General features: G+C 43.2%; 1 protein-coding gene across 2 annotated transcripts in view; it reads left to right on the plus strand.

Moving 5' to 3' along the window:
- Positions 1-21,854, plus strand: part of Pphln1 (periphilin 1) — an 89,330-nt gene that overhangs the window by 3,016 nt on the left and 64,460 nt on the right. Inside the window, exons 2-4 of one of the 2 annotated variants that reach the window (XM_032885376.1) lie at positions 5,174-5,265; positions 12,934-13,137; positions 17,901-17,962. In XM_032885376.1, coding sequence (XP_032741267.1) covers positions 5,174-5,265; positions 12,934-13,137; positions 17,901-17,962 — 358 coding nt within the window. The remainder of the gene's footprint in view (positions 1-5,173; positions 5,266-12,933; positions 13,138-17,900; positions 17,963-21,854) is intronic. The other variant, XM_032885384.1, reaches the window with a different exon arrangement.

Raw genomic sequence — 21,854 nt, forward strand, 5'->3', positions numbered from 1 at the left:
ATGTTGGCATTTGGGCTGCATGTTGAACATGGACCAATGGTACAGAGATTGCCTGGGGAGAGCTTAAGGTAGCAGGAGTAGGAAGTTGAAGAGTAGACGTTTAGGTGTGACCAGTGTTGAGTTTATAACTAAGGTTTCTGATCTGACTTTTTGGGTTCCTTTCTCATGGGCCACTGATCAAACCAGAGAAGACAGGAATGAGATGAGTCTCTGAGAAAGTGGTGAGTCGGAGGTATACGCTATTCCTTGGAGCAAAGCTTAGATCATTTATTGATAGGACAGTCCTGACCCTCCATCCCCCCGAGACAGGGCTTACAGCAGCTGTCCTGGAACTCTTCGTAGACTCGGCTCCAATTTACAGATCGCCTGCTTCTGCCTCCTGAGTACTGGGATTAAAGGTGTGCCTGCCACGACCAGTTTAAGGGATTGCTTTCTTTTTTCCTTTTTTTTTTTCTTGGACATCTTACATATTTACATTTCAGATGTTATCCCCTCCCCCTTCCCATACCTCAGCCCCCTCTTCCTGTCCCTCCCCCTCCCCCGAGGGATTGTTTCTGGGTAATTTTGTTGGATTACTGATCACATTCTTTGCGCAGATTCCTGACCTTAATGAATATCATAGTGGGTCTACCTCCTCCTCCTTGATTAGTGATGTGGTGTCTTTCTTAGGGCTAGTGTTGCCTTGAGGAAATACCATGACCAAAGCTTGGGGGTGGGGGGAGGGGCTTATTTAACTTGCTCTAACACATCACTATCACTGAAAGAAATCAGGACAGGAACTCAGGCAGGGAGGGACCTGGAGGGAGGAGCTGAGGCAGATAGCATGGAGGAATGCTGCTCACTGGCTTGCTCAGCTTGGCTTGCTCAGCCTGCTCTCTCATTGAGCCCAGGACCACCAGCCCAGGAATGACTCTACTTACAGCGTGCAAGGCCCTCCCCCATGATCTACTAATTTAAGACAGGCTTGCTTACAGCCTGATCTTGTGGAGAAGTCAGCAGTCGTAACCCTAGCTAAGGTGGCAATGTGCACGGCATGTAAGTCACACCATACTTGAGATGGTTAGTATTGTGGAGAAGCCAAGACTGCCGGATATGGCTGAGTGACGTTAAAACCCTCATGTGAAAGCTAAGGGAGTCACTGAGATGTCGAGAGCATTCTCAGGGGCCTGCCAGTGCAGGTGCCTACTGCTTATCCAGTGTGAGCGTGAAGGGGACTTTTCCTCTTCATTAACTCTAGCTGGCTCTCACAGGATCTAGGTGTGAATAAAGGATGAGCGTAGCATGCAGGGAGAGGTGAGGAAGCTTGAAGGTGACTGGAGGCTGTCTAGATCATGATGCAGTTGCTGTTTTCCCTAAACATGGGGACAAGCAACTTGGATAACGCGAAAAGGTTGTATCATTTTGATTTTGGGTTGAAAGCATGTCTGATTGGACACAAGGTCATTAACTGAGATTGTTTTATCAAATTCCTGTAACTTTCACTACCAAGGTCAACTCTCAGTCACAGCTCTCAGTTGACGGGGACATATGACATCTCAGCGGAATGCTTCAGTGAGAGCTCTTCCTTCCGGACTCAAGCCCACACTATATTCTTCATATCCTGGTTTGATATTGCATAAGAGTGAGGCTCTTATATTTTGGAGTCAAGTATTGGCCCACTTCTAAAGGAAGTTTGCACTTTTCACATTGAATTCTAATTCTGTTCTCTGCTTTGTTGTGATGCAGAGAATTACTGTAGAGTACTTTTAAAAATTAAAGCGTGTGTTACATGCATACGTGTATGCTTGGGCACGCACAGACTAGAGGACTATTAACTCGGCCAATTCCTTTAACGTAGGTCTCCTACGGAACCTGGACGTCATCCAGGGATCCTCTTGTCTGTCCCTTTAGATACTGGTGCTACAAGTGGAGCTACAGTGGGCTGTTGACTTTTTTGTTTTAAAGGTTTATTTATGTGTTTTTGGTTATATGAGTACACTGCCGATGTCTTCAGACACAGCAGAAGAGGGCATCAGCCACCATGTGGTTGCTGGGAATTGAACTCAGTACCTTTGGAAGAGCAACCAGCGCTCTTAACCTCTGAACCATTTCTCTAGCCCTGATCAAACCCCTTCCCCCTTACTGGTTTTTATACCTCTACCTCCCTTTCAAACCCTTATTCCTTAACTAATCCCTTTCACACACACGCTCCTAGCCTCCTAGGTAGAAGAGAAAGAAGGTTAGAGGGGAAAGGGGCCATAGAACTCTTTAGGCTTCTTCCTGCTGATTATGGTTGTCAGGTGCCTTGGGTAAGTCCAGTATTGATAGATCTCCAACTTCTCGTTTATTTGCTCATGACCACTTGACAAACCGTAACAGCAGCGACCAGGAGCACAGAGGGAGAGCAGCTTCTTCAGAACACTCTGGTTCTCTTGGGGCCCTCACATTTATACCCACCCCACAGTCCTCAGAATTAAACTATTTGCAGCTGGCAAAAATCACAACCCAACTAGAGCACTGGACAACCATAGTTAACAGCTGTGGACAATTCATACCTGGGATTAAAACAAAAACATTCATATAACATAACTGGGATTTAAAACCTCATCACAGTGGGCTTCCATGTGGGTGATAGGATCCAGACTCCTCAGGCTTGAGGGAAATGCACTTTCAGCCACTGAGCCACCATTTTTAGACCCTGGAGTTACTTTGGAACTGCAGTGATGGGACGGAACCACTTAGTCATGAGCAGTGTCATTGATTGGTTGTCCATGGATTGATTCCTAAAACCCAAATAATGTCATAAGCAACACGTGCCATGACTCAAAAGATGACTGTACTCAAGAATGTTTCTAAATGACTCTGGAACTTGCCTGGTACTATCTGAATTGAAAGCAATTTTAGCATTTTTTCTATAGTGCTTTAATTATCCTTTAGTGCCTGTTTCTTTTTGTGATAATTTTAATTCAAGATCCAGCTTGAACAAGGAACATAGCTGAGTTTCGTGTATGAAATGGCAGTGTCAACCTGAATTCCAAAAAAGGCAACCTAAGCCCAGGATCCAGGTTGATTAGAGATCCTTATTTTATAGTTCACTGTTCTTTGACTGATCTTACATTGATTCTGATATTTGAGATAACTTCCAAACTGATAGGCCAAAATTCCAAACTGGATCAGGAACAACCTGGAAATATGGTCTCCATTTTTGTAGCCTGGTAGAGCCCCTTCCTGGAAGTGCACCTAAGAGCAGTCTTTGTAGAGAGCACTCTGCTAGCCCTCGGTTTCATGTGAAGTGCTGAGACTGACAGTACTTACACAGCCATACTCATGCTCTGCTTAGTCAGGGTCTTTGTTGCTGTGGTGAAACGCCATGACCAAGAGCAAGCTGGGGAGGAAAGGGTTCATTGGGCTCGCACTTCCACAACCATAGTCCTTCACCAAAGTCCGTCAACAGGAAGTCAGGAACCTAGAGGCAGGAGCTGCTGCAGAGGCCATGAGGGGCACTGCTTACTGGCTTGCTCCACATGGCTTGCTCATCCAAGGACCAACAAGCAGCCCAGGGATGTCCCCACCCACAACTGTCTGGGGCCTCCCACATTGATCACTAGGAAAGTGTCCTACAAATGGACCTTATGGAGGCATTTTCTCGATCGAAGTTTCCTCCTTTCAGATAATTCTGGCTTGTGTCAACTTGACATAAAAATAGCCAACATATACTCTTCCTCCTTTTGAGACAGTGTCTTTGCCAACGTTGACCAGACTGTCCTTGAAGTTTTGGGGTCAAGCAGTCCTCCCAGGTAGCCAAGACTAGCCTGTAACACAGGGCCCACTTTAGGTTTTTATCCTGTCATAGATTTAGCCCTTTTCATTACAGGTCCTTCTCTTCCTTCATCGTTTTACATTGTTATACTTCACTATTCATTTAGAGTCTCATGGAGTCTAACCCCCACCCCCTTTCCTTCACCCTCCCCTCCCCTCTCTCTCCCCTCCTTTCCTCTCTCTGTACTGGGATTAAAGGCGTGTCATACCACCCGCCAGCTCTTCATCATATTTTTTATATGATACATTCAGAACATCTTTTGAATATTGTTGCAGTGTACTACTATAACTCCCCACTTGGAATGCTGTGGCATGGGGGTTAGTAGTTTAAGGACAGAAAAAACAAACTAAAACCAGAGCGCTTGTGAGATGGCCTAGTCAGCAAAGCCAGTTCACTAAGACTGATGCTATACTGGCTGGTTTGTGTGTCAACTTGACACAGCTGGAGTCATCACAGAGAAAGGAACCTCCCTTGAGGAAATGCCTCCATGAGACCCAGCTGTAAGGCATTTTCTCAACCAGTGATCAAGTGGGAAGGACCCAGCCCATTGTGGGTGGGGCCATCCCTGGGCTGGTGGTCCTGGGTTCTATAAGAGAGCAAGCTGAGCAAGCCAGGGGAAGCAAGCCAGTAAGTAACGTCCCTCCATGGCCTCTGCATCAGCTCCTGTTCTGACTTCCTTTGGTGATGAACAGCAATGTGGAAGTATAAGCTGAATAAACCCTTTCCTCCCCAACTTGCTTCTTGGTCATGATGTTTGTAGGAATAGAAACCCTGACAGACAGATGTCCCGAATTTGAACTCCGGTACCCCATGACAGAACACTCTCCTGCACTGTCCTCTGACTTTGACACACATTCTGAGCTACGGATGTGCACGCAAACCTGCCTACACATGATGTACACATATACAAATACATTAATACAACATTTAAACAATGAACAAAGTCAAACTGCAGCATTGCATGCTGGGATATACCTGTAATCCTTGTACTCTGGAAGGCTTAGACGAGACTGCCATATCCAGGCCAGCTTTGCTACATCATGAATTTAGGTGAACCTTAATTGGAGTAGCCATGTTGGCCCATTTTTCAAACTGTTCATCAGTGCTATCTGTTCTGGTTTACAATGGTTTGACAGTGAAGATACTGGTTTGTGGGATGTTTGGTGGGAAAAGTTTTATTGAACTTTTAAATAACATTTGAATAGAAGGTAGACTTCATGTGCACAGTTACACGAATTTATAAGTCTAACTGAGGGACACATTGCTTTCCTCCCTCCTCGCTCAGCTTCTTGGGTGTCTCTTGGCAGGCATTTGCTTCTTTATTGTCTCTTCCTTGCTGACAAAGAAAACCCAGAATTGTTTGTTTCTTTTTAGTGGCTTCCACAAGAGATGAAATGTGGTCTGAGGGACGCTATGACTACGAGCGACTTCCGAGAGAACGAGTGCCTCCCCGGAGCCATCCCAGTGTAAGTCAGGGCCTCGTGGAGGAAAGCACACGCAGAACTTGCTGCCATTTTGCCTTCTTTAGCATCTTCTAGTATCATTTTAAAAAGCAAAAAAATCTGTATTATATACTCAAGTTTCTCGGAAAAAGATTTTGAGTTGAATTTAGTTGGTGGAGGAAAACCTTTGTTAATATTGTACTATGCGGTAACAAAGAGCTGTTGAACATCTGCTCTGGTGGCTGCTGTTACTCTGTCACCCTAGTGTTTACAAATCAAGCCTGGCACGGTGTCACTCAGGAAGTAGTTCAGCCCTGGGAGGCAGAGGCAGGTGGGTCTCTGAATTCAAGGCAAGCCTGGTCCAGCCTACAACAACAAAAGTTACATTAAAGTTATGAATTAATATAACTGTCTACCCAGAGACCGTCGTTTTATGGGAGTCTTTCTGGAGCAGAAGCATGTGGATATTCTAGTTAGCACTGGCTTGCCTGTGCTTGGTCGGGCAGCCTATAGGTGAGAAGAGTGCCGACGTCACAAGGGACAGATAATTCTGATTTTCTGTCTGCTATTCTGAGAGTTGGGGCTTCTGAGCTAGACTCTAGTGTTCTTGGTAACCTTATTTCCTGTCCCTGGAGCTGTATCTAGTCCCGTATGTAGCGGAAGCTCAGCATTTGTTAAGCGACTGGATATATTCTCTCTGGAGTTGTACATGGAGGACTGCAGGGAGGTTTGGAGGTCAAGAAGCCCTTAGTCTTCTGCACAGACACATCTTGAACATTGGGTAGAATGTTATGTGGATGCTTTGTCTACCACAAAAGGCATAAATATTTGTCTACCTATCACGAATTTTTTACCTATAGTGTTAAGGATTTGTATGTGTGGCCGTAACAGTGGGGATTGAATCTAGAGCTTTTCTCACCAAGGGCAAGTACTTGACCCTGATCCACTGACCCCACCCCTTTACTTCATTTCTTCTTCTGAGACAAGATCTTATTAAAGTACCTAGTTTTCTCTTAAACTCACTAAGACCCATGCAGGCCTTGCCCTTGTGATCCTCCTGCCTCAGCTTACAGGTAGCTTATAGGACTGTGCGGCCAGGCCTAGCTGGCAGTATATTACTTGATCCTGTACCTCATGTAGATGAGCAGTGTCATCTTCAAAGTCGGCGTTCATTGGCCTCCTGCACTACAGCTCAGGTTGAGGTGATAGAAAATGGATTTTTTTTTTAAGATTTATTTATTATATATGAGCACACTGTAGCTGTCTTCAGACGCACCAGAAGAGGATATCAATCTCATTACAGATGGATGTGAGCCACCATGTGGTTGCTGGGAATTGAACTCAGGACCTCTGGAAGATCAGTCGGGGCTCTCAAGTGCTGAGTCACCTCTTTAGCCCGATAGAAAATGATTTAAGGTAGAAAGAGAAAAAAAAAAAAACAAAAACAAAAACCAAGCCCATTATATTAGGAAGGCCCAACCCAGTAATTATCTATCATAGGTTGTTATTCTTTTTTTAGTTGATAAAATCATTTTATGATTTGCATAGAGGGATTAAAAAAGAATGCATGCTAAGTGTCATAGCTGTGGGATACCTTCCAAAAATCTTTTTAAAGATTTATTTTATGGATATGATTTTAAGTTTTGTTTCCCACCAAGAATATATCTCTTGAATAGAAATTTTATTTTACCAGCTGGGCATTGATGTGAAAGATGTGGGTTTGTGTGTGGTTGCTTAACTGAGTAGCTTTAAATTACCGATGTGAGTAGCAGAGTGTATTGATTTAAGATTGCAAGGTGCATGACTGGCCCAGGCTGATACTGAAGAGTGTGACTTAGGATCATTGAGTTAGTGTATGGTGAAATGACCTCATCAGGAAGTGAAAACTGAGAGGGGAAGTGGTTTAAAAGAAATGGGGGTGGGGAACAAGGGATAATGCTTGAGGTCTAAGGCCATCCTTTTGGTAAAAGGATAGGCAGTTGGTGTTTAGAGCACAGATTTCCTAGAATGGGCTGAGAATTAGAGTAGAAGGGCTGAGGATGTAATGTAGTTAGTGCTTCCCTAACATTTCTGGTCCTCTGGACTGATCCCAAACACCTCAAAAAAAAAGGAGGGGGGGTGGAAAAAGGGCAGGTGGTGGGTGCCGCCATCTTCTTTGAAAACATGCTTCCAGTGGCATGCAGTCTTCCTGTGGGTGTTTATGTGTTTTATACCAGCATGTAAGGCTAGTGTTTGTCCTCCCATGCTTGACTCTTTCCCAGAGGTCCCCCTCTCTGCTGGAGATACCCCTTCCTGTTCTACTCTTTCCTATAGGTCATAGACTTTTTATTGATTGACATGTGATGCTTCCACACAGTACATAAGAGATGACCCCCTACAGGAGGTATAAGCTATAGCAGTCGGTGGCTAGATATCCAGATCTCGTGGAAGGGTTTGCTAGAGTTGGTGATGAGTATCATGATCAGATGTTAGCACTGGCTTGCCTGTGCTTGGACAGATGGCCATAATCTGGCATATTAGCCACTTTCGGCTCCTCTGGTAAAACACCATGGCTGAGGCAGTTGGCACAGGAAGGACTTGTTTTGGTTCACAGTACCTGAAGTATGTAAGGTCAGCAATGGCAGGAAGTTGGCAGGCATGGTGCCTGGAGCAGCAAGTTGAGAGCTAAATCTTTAATTGCAAGGACAGAGCAGAGAGAAGAGAAGGGGGTCTCAAAATGGCAGTCTTTTAAACTCTTGAAACTCTAGTAACATACCTTTTCCAATAAGGTCCCACCTTTTAAGCCTCCCCAAACAGCATCGCCAACTAGAGACTAAGCATTCAAATGCCTGCGACGAAGGACGCCATATTCAAACCACCACACCTGGTTTGAATAGACCAGCGATTTTTGTTACCGACAAAGTCACAGGTGGTTCTTGCTATTGTGCTGATTTCTATTCAGGGAAAACAAGTTTCTTCCTTCGTCAGCCTCCCAAGAGTCGACCAGTGCTTACAGCCATCCATGTGCCTTCCCAAAGTGGTTTTATATTCATGCCTGACTTTAATGGACACTTTGGCATTTGTAGAAAAGTGTAGAAATCGCAAATGCAGCTGTTGTTCCTAACACTGGATTTAGTTAAAAACCTACCCCATATACACGATTTTAAGGGGTGGAGAGAGGGCTCAGGAGCACAGCACTCACTGCTCTTCCAGAGGACTCATACAGGTGACTGGAGGACTCCCGTCCGGTCGCTTACAGCCATCTGTAACTCTAGCTCCAGGATATCTGATGGCCTCTGACCTCTGCCCCAGCACCTAGGTTTACCAGGCACACACACATGCATAGAAGTAAATAAAGTTCTAAAGTCCTTGCTTATGAAACGGAGGTCTTCTAACATTAATTTGAAACCATTGCATGCTTGTTTATAAGCAGCGTTGGTACGAGTGTTGAGCTGGCAGCAGCCTGAATGTCTAACAGGAGGAACGTGTGAACTAGTTAGATAATCCACTAGTGGGGTAAGTGGCCTACTGCCAGATCCAGCAGCATGGTTGAACTTTACACAGCACCGAAGGCCAAAAGCTGGGTTCAGCAGTGTGTCTCCTAGAGTTCCTTTCCATAAACCTTTCAAACAAGCCAAAATAGCCAGGGCAATTGTTATCACAGGGAGGAAACACTGGAGGGAATGCAAGGAAAGACTTGTTCTACACAGTGACTGGATTGGGGTGATAATCCCCTGTCCACCCAGGGACAGCTCATCCAGTTAGCTTTGTAACTTGCTCTCTGCTTTGTTGTTAGGTGCTGTCTTAGTTAGGGTTCTATTGCCGTGAAGAGACACCGTGACCAAGGCAACTCTTATAAAAGGCAAACATTTAACTGGGGCTGGCTTATAGTTTACCTCTTCTGCCTGTAATCCAAAGGTTTGGTTTTTATTGCTGTCCCACATTTTCTGTGTTCCTTTTGTGTTTTTAATGTCTTTTTCATCGTTCCTGCTTATTTGATCTAGAGCCTCTTTTAACTTCGAGACCTGATATTCTATGTTCTGATGATTAAGATCGCAAGGCTTTTCTTTGAGTCTTCTAGTTTGATTCTTTTTCAGTTCCGTCTTCATTTCAGTTCCATCTTCATTTCAGCTTGAGTTCTCTTCAGTATTTTTATTTATTACTCTGTTTTTCTGTCTGGCATTGTCTTTGGCATTTCTGTCAGCCTTGTCTTGAGCAACACTCACTCAGGGGTTTATTCTTCTTAAGCTCCTTCTCCTTGATCTCGCTGAGCTGCTTGTGTCTTCCTGAAACTCCTCGAGTTCTTTGATGTGGTTTATGATTGTTCTTCTGAGTTCAGTGTCCTGGGGTTCGTAGTTAAACCTTTCTACAGAACTGGTTAGTTCTGGAGGGATGATGCTGTCTTGGTCTTTCATATTGTAGTATTCTCTGATGAGATCTGGACATGTAGGCTTTCTTTGTCTCCATGCTGTGTATATAGAGTTTTAGGTTTGTTACTGAAGGAGCAGGGCTAGGGAGAAGAGGATGCTATGGTGGCCTGGGTCTAGAGATTGAGTGTGGCTTGGCTAGAATGTAGGCAGGTGGGCAGAGGGGCCTGGAGTGTGTACAGGATGTTCCTGTTCCCAGCCAGGAGTGTGGAGGTGGATAGGCCTGGGTGGGGAGGTTAGATGTGATGTGGGAGTGTATGGTTGTTTGGGTGTGGCTAGGAGGGGGATGCTGGCCTCCACATCCCTGCAGTGAAGGCGGGGAAGGCCAGTCTATGTTGTAGGACCTAGCTAAATCTGGTGAATCACACAAGAAGTGTGGATGTGGGGCTGGGGATTTAGCTCAGTGGTAGAGCGCTACTAGGAAGCAAGGCCCTGGGTTCGGGTCCCCAGCTCCAAAAAAAAAGAAAAAAAAAAAAAAAAAAAAAAAGAAGGGTGGATGAAGAGGTCAGGGTACTCACTAGGCTAGATATTAGAAGAGGACATTGGAAGTCTGGGAATGGGTGGGATAATCTAGGTATCACAAAGGGTCCTATGGGAGGGTGCACATTGCATATTTTATTTCTTAACTGACAGGATTTTGAGACCTTAACATCTTTTTGTGACTCTTGCCAGAAAAGATACTGTAAGATTTTGGCCAAGTTCTATAATGATCTATATCTAGAGGGTAGGGTCAGCCTCAAATATTTTGATCTGTGTTTGATGTCCCTCTGAACCACTGTGTTGACCCCTAGACATCTGTATCTGAGTGAGCAATTAGTGTAAATATATATTTATAGCATAGATTATAGCATTTTATATACTTTATATATGCTATAATTTATATGTATTATAAATTATGGGATTGGAGGCAATGTCTAACTGTGCTTGGCTTATGTTTGGCTCTTTATAAAGAAAAAAAAAGTATTTAAGAGTAGGCAAGATAAGCAACAAAGTATGTGCCAAGAAAGCAGCACTTGTCTACTTTTGGTTACTTGTGTTCTAGTCTTCATTTTCCACTTTTCTAGGTTGTTCTATCTCATTTAAAAACTTTTATTTACATTGTGTACCAGTGTTTTGTCTGCATTTATGTCTGTGCATGCCTGGTGCTTAAGGTCAGAAGGGAGTTGGAGCCCCTGGGGCCAGAGTTGCATGTAGACTGTTGAAAATTACTATGTGCGTGCTAGGAATTGGACCCAGGCTCTTTAGAATAGCAGCCTGTGTTCTTGATCACTGGCTCCCTTTTGAAGGCTATTTTGAAGTAAATATACTATTCATGTTTCATATATAAACATTTCTTATGTCTCTAAAGGATAAAGATGTCTAAGGAAGGTCCTTATATAACATTTTAATTTTAAATAAGACTTTTATATAGGATGCACAATAGCCCAGTGGGTAAAAGTACTTGCTACCAAACCTGACTGCCTGAGATCCATCTCCAGGAACCACATGGTGGACTTGGAGAACTGACTCTTGAAATTTCCTCTGGCCTCTACATGTGAATTATGGCAAGCATGTGGACTTATACCATACATTAAAAAAATGAAAAAATAAAAAAGCACTATGTTTTTGTGCTAAAATAAGTTCACATATGTTTAATGATATATTAGGAAATTTGTGGGTTTTGTTTTAGGGGATTGATGTAGGGCCTTATGAATGCTAATCCCTGCTCTACAACTGTATGTCACCCTAATCTCAAGAAATACTTTGAAATAAATGCCCTTAAATGATTTAATTTGTATCCAGTTAATTATGAGATTTAATACTTGGGTAGAAAGTATAATATAGAATTATGTGTCAAATTATTCAACCATCTAGTTGATGGTTTTACTAAGATAAAAATATGTTTCATAGTAGAGTTTTAAAAATTGGAATATGGAAAATTAAGATGGCTTATTTTTAAAATTGATTTCTTTATTGTGTGCGTGCTAAGCCACCTGTAATTCCAGCACTTAGGAGGCTAAGACAGGAGTTGTCCTTGTTCCAAGCCATTCTTGATATAGTGTGAAATTCTGCCTCACAAAACAAGACTGGCAGAGGCCATAGACTGCAGAGTGAGAACATGTCTCAATAAAACAGAGATCTGTCGGTGGATTCCCTTGGAAAGCTTAGGCCAGATTATGGCATGTTCTGTAGATCTTACCCTAATAGTTCCATTTCATATTAGCTATTAACATAAGACAGACTTTGTTTTCTGATTCCTCAAGTCCCACAATATTCCTCTCAATGACTAAAGTTTTTTAAAATATTATTTTTTTATGCATATGCGTATTCTGTATACATGTAATAGGTCTGTGCAGGTATGTATGCCCTGCCCAAGGAAGCCACAATAGCTTCAGTTCCCTGGACTAGGGTTCTAGACTGCTGTGAGCTACCGTGTGCTGAAATTGACTAGACCCTGGGAGAGCAGGCAGTGCCTTTTCCCACTGGGCTATCTCTGCAACCCCTAACAAGTTACTAAATATTTCAAATCATCATGAATATATAACTTTGGAAACTAGTTCTAATTTTAGATCAGCTTTTATACTTTGTGTCTAAATGTAAAGAGCTAAAGATACTGCTCTGGAGCTTCTGGGAAGGAGAGTGTTTCCTTCTGCCTCCCTAGTTCAGAATCCGCTCATCCCTGTTCGCAGGCTTGTGGGCATAAGCTCTGTGTCTACTCTAATAAAACAGACAACGTAGACCAAACAGAGTGCTGCTGACCCACTGTCATTAGGAACAATGAATGCTGCTGGACCCTTCCTAGGGTGTGCAGTAGTAGTGGGTAAAATGACCTCTTTTACTTCCAGTATATTATTTAGATTTAGTTTAGCTTTATGTGTACAAGTGTTTTGCTTGCATGTGTATGCACCATGTACATACAGTACCCATAGGGCCAGAAGAGGGTGTCACATTCCCTGGACCTGATTTTACAGACAGTTGTGAGCCACCATCTGGGTTCTGGGAACCAAACTTGGATCTTTTGAGAAAACAGCAAATGCTTCAGCCCCCTTCTTAGGACTGTTACCTTGTATTGTTATGTGTTATTGTGAATGCTTGGGGTTGCTTTTTCACTGAAATATTTTATTTCCATTAATTTAAATGAAGATGTTACTATTAGTTATAGTCACATTTTTATTGGTGTGTTTTTGTTGGTTCGTACATTTACTCTATTGAATTATGGTTAAGAACTCCTGTGCTTATAAGAAACATTTCCAAAACCAAATAGAGAAATTAGTGATGTTTCTATATTTCTTTTTGTCTGTTTTAGGATGGCTACCATAGAGTAGTTAATGTTGTGCCAAAGAGACCACCTCTCCTAGACAAGAGACCACCTCTCCTAGACAAGAGACCACCTCTGCTAGCCAGACCCGATGAAGGCTACAATAGATATTACACTCATGTTGATTGCCGAGTATGTAACGAGGGCCGCAGTTTTTCTCATGATCGAAGAAGTGGCCCATCTCACAGAGGAGTATGTAAATTTCCCCCGTGTACTAATTGTTCTTTCTTTCAAGTTTAAAATCCGTTTGACTGAAGTTTCTGTGCAGGCCTTGAAAGTGGGATCATGGTGCTGTGTCCAGGTGGAAGTGGAGCCTGATGCCTGTGCTCTCTCGTGTTGCTTAGCCTGATTTTAGTTGCAGCCCTCCCTCCCCGTTTGTACGAGGGTCTTACTGGATAGGTCCCACCTGCCTGGTGCTTGCTGTCCTCCTGTCTCAGCCTCCTGGGTGCCAGAGTGCTAGGTTTTCAGAGTTTGGTTGCCCCTCTGTTAGATGCTGTTGGCTGCCAGCTGTAGCTCCAGAGGGGACTAGATAGAGGTCAGAGGTCTCGTGACGCTGGATCCTGATAGTTCTGAGTGACATGAATACTTCCAATGCGATTGGCTTTGTGTGGTGCTGGACAGCAAGGCCATGGCCTCCCTTGTGCTAGGTGAGCACTACTGAGCTGAACACCTAGCCTATGCTTCCTTCACCTTAGCCTTAGCCTTGCAGGGATGTGCAGACTCACACCTGACGGTCAGTGATGAGCTGGTGTCACCGCTTGTCACTTTGTGTTTATAATTGCTGTATTTCTAACATGAAAGCCACTGTGGTAAAGTGGGCTTAAGTTGACTGTCTCACTTTTTGTTCGCATTCTGAAGATCTGTTTGCTTTGAAGAGCTTTACTATTTAAGATTAGAGGGTAGTAAAGCCATGTTTCCGAAAGTAAAATGTTAGCTGCTTATATTTAATGTGTCCTTGATAATCCAGAAGGTATTTGAAATTTTTTTTTAATTTATAAATTTTATTGACATGTTGGAAGCAATTGCTAATGTCCTAGCTTGCAAATTAGAATATTATTCTTCGTGGGTTGGGGATTTAGCTCAGTGGTAGAGCGCTTGCCTAGGAAGCGCAAGGCCCTGGGTTCGGTCCCCAGCTCCGAAAAATAGAACCAAAAAAAAAAAAAAAGAATATTATTCTTCTATACTGTTTGCTTTTTCTCTCCTGTACTATTTGACACGGTGACTAGTAGCATATTTAAACACTGTACTGTTGACCTCATGGTGGCAGTTGAAGAGATGGAGGTAAGTGACTCCAGGGCTGTGTGCAGACCTCCAGGTCTCGTGGTCATTTACAGTTGTGAGTGCTGAGTGTTCTCAAGTGGTGATGAGCCCTGGTAGTGGTCTCTAGTGACTGTGACTGAAGTTTGCTGTGCTACAGCTTCCTTATCTACAGTGCTGTGCTGTTCCTTTAGGGAGGGTCTAGATGCTGGGAAGCAAGCATTTCCCAGTAAACCCTCCAGGTCATCTCAGGGAGAAAGGGTTGGGCCTCAGCATGGGCACCTCTTATCCTCTTTATTGTTTTTTATTTTTTTTATTGGATATTTTTAAATTTACATTTCAAGTGTTATTCCCCTTCCTGGTTTCCTGTCCACAAGCCCCCTATCCCTTCCCCCTCCCTTTCTATAAGGGTGTTCCCCCTCCCGTACCCCCGACATTCCCCTACCCTGGGGGGGCGGAAGTCCAGCCTTGGCAGGACCAAGGGCTTCCCCTTCCATTGGTGCCCAACAAGGCTATTCTCTGCTACATATGCAGTTGGAGCCATGGGTCAGTCCATGTATAGTCTTTGGGTAGTGGTTTAGTCCCTGGGAGCTCTGGTTGGTTGGCATTGTTGTTCTTATTGGGTTGCAAGCCCTTTCAGCTCTTTCAATCTTTTCTCTAACTCTTCCAACCGGGGGTCCCGTTCTCAGTTCAGTGGTTTGCTGCTAGCATTTGCCTCTGTATTTGACATGCTCTGGCTGTGTCTCTCAGGAAAGATCTATATCCGGTTTCTGTCAGCCTGCACTTCTTAGCTTCATCCATCTTACCTAGTCTTGGAGATATATATATGGCACATGTGGGGCAGACTCTGAATGGCTGTTTCCTCAGTCTCTGCTCCAGACTTTGCCTCCATATCCCCTCCTATGAATATTTTTGTTCCCCCCCTTTAAGAAGGAGTGAAGCATCTGCATTTTGGTCCTCCTTCGTCTTGAGCTTCATGTGGTCTGTGGATTGTTATCTTGGGTAATTCGAGCTTTTAGGCTAATATCCACTTATCAGTGAGTGCATACCATGTGTGTTTTTCTGTGATTGGGTTACCTCAGGGTGATATTTTCTAGTTCAATCCATTTTCCTATGAATTTCATAAAGTCATTGTTTTTGATAGCTGAGTACTACTCCATTGTGTAGATGTACCACATTTTCTGTATCCATTCCTCTGTTGAAGGACATCTGGGTTCTTTCCAGCTTCTGGCTATTATAAATAAGGCTGCTATGAATATAGTGGAGTATGTATCTTTGTTGTATGTTGGAGCATCTTTTGGGTATATGCCCAGGAGAGTTATAGCTGGATCTTCAGATAGTGCAATGTCCAATGTTCTGAGGAACCTCCAGACTGATTTCTAGAATGGTTGTACCAGTCTGCAATCCCACCAACAATGGAGGAGTGTTCCTCTTTCTCCGCATCCTCGCCAGCATCTGCTGTCACCTGAGTTTTTTGTCTTAGGCATTCTGACTGGTGTGAGGCGGAATCTCAGGGTTGTTTTGATTTGCATTTCCCCTATGACTAAGGATGTTGAACATTTCTTTAGGTGTTTCTCAGCCATCCATATTCCTCAGCTGAGAATTCTTTGTTTAGCTCTGTACCCCATTTTTTAATAGGATTGTTTGGCTCTCTGGAGTCTAACTTCTTGAGTTCTTTGTATATATTGGATATTAACCCTCTATCAGTTGTAGGATTGGTAAAGATCTTTTCCCAGTCTGTTGGTTGCCGTTTTGTCCTAATGACAGTGTCCTTTGCCTTACAGAAGCTTTGCAGTTTTATGAGGTCCCATTTGTCAATTCTTAATCTTAGAGCATAAGCCATTGGTGTTTTGTTCAGGAAATTTTCCCCAGTGCCCATGTGATTGACTCGTCCCCACTTTTTCTTCTATTAGTTTGAGTGTATCTGGTTTGAAGTGGAATCTCTTGCCCTCTTGAACCCTTGTGTCCATTTGAGGAGTTTTGTTTTCACTGGCTGGTGTCTGCCGTCTTGTGAATGTGAGTGCTGTCTGGAAGTCTATAGTAAGGTTCAGCAGTGGCACAGGTGCTCTTTCTCTCTGCCACATTGTACTGGCTCAGTTCAGCGGCCAGAGTTCTTGCTCTGCGTGTCAGGAAGCCTTAGGTTGGATCCTCAGTACCACAAAACAAAGCCATGTTAACACAAAAACTTGTTTGTTCTTAGATGTTAGGTAAATTTTTTTCTCTTTACATAAACAATTGGCACACCTATAGTCCTTAGAACTTTTAGAACACTAATTTTTATCTCGAATTTACTTATAGAAAGTACTTACTGGATCCAGTGTTTTATTATTATAGCTATGGAGTTTTTTCTTTTTTTTTTTTTTAATATTTATTTTATTTATGTGAGTACACTGCAGCTGTCTTCAGACACACAGGAAGAGAGCATCAGATCTCATTACAGATGGTTGTGAGCCACCATGTGGTTGCTGGGAATTGAACTCAGGACCTCTGGAGGAGCAGTCAGTGCTCTTAACCGCTGAGCCATCACTCCAGCCCAGCCATGGAGTTTTTATTTTCTTTTCATTATATTTAAAATTGATAATGAAAATCTGGACACATTTTATTTACAAAAGTGTTGGGTTTGTAATGTTCATTGGGAAAATGAAAAAATATTTTAGCTATATTAGTCTCTTACTGTAAGTAGTTTGCATGTTGTGTTCTTTATTTTTTACTTCTTTTAGTTTTCTTGAGACAGAGTCTCTATAGTCCTGGTGCTGGAACTTGCTATGTAGACCAGGCTGGTCTTGAGCTCACAGATCTGCCTCTGGAGTGCTGAGAATAAAAGCATGTACCTCCTTGCCAGGCCTATATTTTTATTATATAGGTGTTTTTCCTGCATGTGGATGTTCAGTTCCCATAGAGGCCAAAAGAAGACGTTGGATCACCTCTGGGTACTGAGAATCAACTTAGGTTCTCTGTAAGAGTAGCACTGAGCCATCTCTTCAGCTCCATATGGGGTTTTTTCTTAATATTTATTTACTTTTTCGTTATATATCAGTGCTTTATCTTCACATACACATGTTTGGATCTCATTACAGATGGTTGTGAGCCCCCATGTGAGTTCTGGACTTGAACTCAGGACCTCAGGAAGAACAGTCAGTGTTCTTAACCACTGGGCCATCTCTTCAGTCCCCTGTGCAGGAGTAGGAGTCTTAGAGGACAAAATGGCTTTACCTGATTAATTTAAAGTTTGTATCATGTGTCACAATATTGTTTGTCAGAGAAAGTTCTTGCTAGATTGCTTCTAATTACACCTTTATTGAGGGCTAAATGAGGAAAGAAAACAAGCAAGATGGAAAAAAGAACATTGGTGAGAGAGAGAGCTTGGAGAATGAGAAGGCGGGTCAGTGTACTCTTGACTTGACTGGGCCTTTGTCTGCAGACGGCTGGTATCTGTTGTCCTGTCTGTTCAGGTATCTGTGGCACTAAGTCTGTGTGAGTCTCCTGGGGGGATAATGAAGTTTTAACACACAGGTAAGTGGTACCACAGGCTCATCGTCGGCCTTAGTAGCTGAAATGGGTGACTTGTATCTTTAGTACTAATTTTTTGGAAGCTCAGGCATCCCTAGAGAAGAGATCTTACTCTCATTGTAATTTTACCTCAGGCTGTTCAGAAAGAGGCTGACGAAAACCCAAATTATTGTTTTTTTATTTTTCAGGATGAATTTGGCTACAGATGGACAAGAGATGATCATTCCACAAGCCGGCAGTCTGACTACAGGTAAGTAGATAAAAATAAGTACATTGATTCTCCACTCATTTGTGCTGTGGAAATATAGCATCAAATGCATAGCTGAATGGCTTCATTAGGGTTTGGATTTGAGAGCAGCAAGCATTATGTCCTCTTTGACTGTGATGTAGCTAGTAACTGATGTTGACATTTTATAATTGATGGTATATTCAAAATAAGTCTGAATTACAAGATGTAGTTTTGCTTAACTGGAAAGTAAAACACTTTATTTCTCCAGAAGTAGCCTTTGAAAATACTCAGCCTTACCAAGTGTCTTCTGTTATAAGGCATTTTCTCTGGTGATCTATTTATTTATATATTTCAATTATTTTTGTTTATGTGTGTGTGTATCTGTATGTATGTATGTATGTATGTATGTATGTATTTATGTGTGGTGAGGTGTATGTGCTGTGATGGAGGGCAAAGGACAACTTTTGGGGTTTGGTTATCTCCTTTCACGTGTAGGTTCCTGGGACCTGTGGGAAATGTCCCCAGTAGACTTACATGGTGACAGCTTGGCTCTCAGCTGTCAGTGCTACACTGTGTAGAAAGGGGTCCCTGGTCTTCTTGGCTACCGGAAGTGAGTCTTCCACGTATGCTCCATTGCTGTGATGTCTTACCTCACCTGCTTAAGGCTACTCACCCTTCACCAACAAGAAATTCTCAGCACTTGAGAAAAAGGGAAGCCCCTTTATTCTTGTGGAGCTGTGGCCTCTAGCTAGTGTTAGAGAGGCCCAGCCCCATGAGAATACTTCACAGCTTGCGTTGTTATGAGACCATCCTGGGTGGTCTTTTCATCTCTGCCCCAAAGGAGTGTTTTTCCAGAGCCAAGCACGTTTTATAGAAGGTGAACATTTCAGGGGTGTAGTCAAGTCAGCTACTTCCTGTCTGCTCGTTTCCAGGAAAAGGGGGAAGGGGCAGGCAGGTTTACAGAAGCAGACATAAGTCCTTAAGCTTTATCTCTGTTGTCTCAGATGAGACTTTCTTATTCTGTTTTTCTTCCTATGTATCTAGTGTCCAAGTAAGGTTGTTAATCCCATTTAACCAATGTTAACTAATGCTTGCTGTTTTCACTTTCTCCTTATATAAACCTAAGCTCCAGGGCAGAGTACAGAGCAGGCCAGCCATGGACTGAAAGCTGCTCTAAATTGTGGTTCCTTAGTTTGCTGTTTTGTAGCTGTTTGTTACAGTGTTGGAAATCTCACAGAAAGTGGGACACGGTGGGGTGTGGCTCTGGCCATGTGCTTCCTAAGCCAGTGTCTCTGTTGGAAAGATCGATAAAAGCCTGCGGAAACAGCTTCATGTGCTGCAGTGGCGCTTACAATCGTTCTGGCAGGAGCTCAGAAGCCAAACATCCTACCAGGGGTGTGGGAACAACTATGGTTAGACCCAGATGGAGTCGAGGCTACTCTCACACTGCAGTAGAGGTGAATCATTCCTGTTACCTTGTAGCAAACCCTGTGTCTCATCTTGAGCATGACCTGAGACTCTCTCAGCTGAATTTAATCATACTAGACTAATAACTGTGCTGAAAGAGAGTTGACGGCAGCCTGGTATTTGGATCGGGGTGTGCTTATTGCTGGTCTCTTGATATCCAAGTTTACTGTGAGAATTTTAACAAAAAAGTACACTGAGACATTTAAAAGTTTGTAGTTTGCCCAGAAAACAAGTAAATGCATATTGAAGAAGTTGAGTTCAAAGAGATCTGAGCTATGAGAAAGAAAAAAAGCTGTGGTCTGAGGATGCAGCTTCCTTCTGTCCTTATTCTCCTCTTCTTCAAGATTTGTTCTTATTATTTATAAGAATGTTTTTGCATATATATACACACACATCACACATATCACATACATACACACAAACATAATAGGCAAACAGCAAGCATGTATGTATGTATGTATATGTATGTATGTTCCTGATACCAAAGAAGCCAGAAGAGGGAGTCAGATCCCTTGCAACTGGACTTACAAACTGCCATGTGAGTTCTGGGGACTGAACCCCAGCCCTCTGAAGAAGCATCAGGCACTGTTAACCAATGAGCCCTTCCCTTCAAGTATAACACTTTCTTAGATGATGCCAATGGCCCTTGGTTCTGTATTTAGCACTTAAAAAAAAAAGACAAATACTAGTAAAATGCCTTAGATCATCTTGGAAATCATCTTGCTTTCTTATTCTGTTTTCTTCTTGCTATATAACTAGTGCCCAAGTAAGGCTGTTAATCCACAGTTTTGGATTTTCCTGTGTTCAGTTGTCACAGCACTCAGGCTGCTGCAGGGTGTGGATTCTGGTTAAGCTGACCTTGGTATTATCCATGTAATTAGTTATTCAGACAGGTAAAGACTTTCAGGAAGTCTTAGACTTCACTGAGATTTCAGAGGAAACACTAGGAGGTCAGGCAGTGTATGGCTAGGTCACAGTGCTGGCACCTGCCCCCAGTGGGTAATGTGTGAAGCTATTGAGTGAAGCCCAAGCTGCTGTTGATACCTAAGGAATTTGGAGATATTAGGGATGTGGAGCGTTTGTTCAAGAAAGCTATAGGCAACCTACACAATAGGGCTCACCTTGGTTGAGTTCTTTGCTCTTCATTCTGTTTCTTCATTTTGGTATGGGTATTTTACTCTCTACCATTGTGTGCTTAGCTATTTCCTCTGAATTAAAACTTCTTTCTTGGGGAGAAAGGAGGCTTATAAACTTCAGAAAACTACTGATACAAGGCCCAAGAAACTCAGGTGGTGGCAAGGTTCCCCTTAATATACACAGTGAACAGTGGCAGGCCGACTGATGGTGAGTCCTTTAGGGATCTCCAGTCCCCTTGCTAAAGTGGGCTTCGGGGCACCACAGCTGCCTTGTAAGAAACCCAAGTTCTCAGGAAACCCTTTATTTTGGTTTGTGTTGGTCATCAGTGTCTTCTTTGGGAAAAGGAAGGAAAAGTAACACAGCATATTGTATGCCGGAAGTGTATGACTTGTTTTTGGAATTTTACAAGGCCTCCCAGAGTTTGCTTTGAGTTTCAGAAGAGATTTTGCTCTTAGATGTTTGCACAACGATAGAACTGTCCTAACTATGTGTAGTGGTAGATTCATTCCTTTAATCCAGGAGGTAGAGGCTGGCCAGTGTCTTAGTTTGAGGCCAGCCTTATCTACATACTGAATTCTAGGCCAGCCAGGGCTAAATAGTGAAACCCTGTCTCCAAAACAAACAAAACACACACAAAATATAAGATCACGGGAAAACTCTTAGAAATGAATTGAATAAATGTTATTCTGGGATGGATGTGAGCCTTTTGGGTACTAGGATGCTGTGGAGTGCCCCTCACAGTTTAAGTTGTTGAACACATGGTTCCTAGTTGCTGATGCTAGAAACTGTAAAGTGGGGCTTCTGTGGATGAAGTGAGTCACTAGGTGTGTCCTCAACTTAATAGGTGAGACTGTTGAGCCAGAGTAAGTGTTGCCTCCTTTAAGTGACTTTCTCTTGTGCATTTCTCACATAAGAAAAGCTGACTCTCTCGAACTGTAAGGGGAAGGAACCACAGTCTTAGAGAATCGTTCTGGGGTCGGGGGCCATAGGTGAAGGGGTTGGTCATTCTATGGGATGGACAGAGGGTGTATGTGCTGGAAGACGACGGGACAGCAGCAGGGTGGAGGGAGGCGATAGAGAAACACCAGGGAGGTGGTGGGGTGCAGAAGACAACGCAAGTTACCTTGACCTTCCTTCACAGTGGCAAGGACTAAATGCCACGGTTCTGTAGATGCCAGAATTAGATGCTAAAATCCATTAGATCCAAGCACGTCAGCGGCTGTTCTCAGTCAGTGAGGGTCCAGTGTGGGAGGGCCAGTCAGCCACTTCAAATCCCAGAGTGTGATGATAGGCAGAGGTGACAGCTTTG

The sequence above is a fragment of the Rattus rattus genome, chromosome 1 (genome assembly GCF_011064425.1).
Source record: "Rattus rattus isolate New Zealand chromosome 1, Rrattus_CSIRO_v1, whole genome shotgun sequence".
NCBI lineage: Eukaryota > Metazoa > Chordata > Mammalia > Rodentia > Muridae > Rattus > Rattus rattus.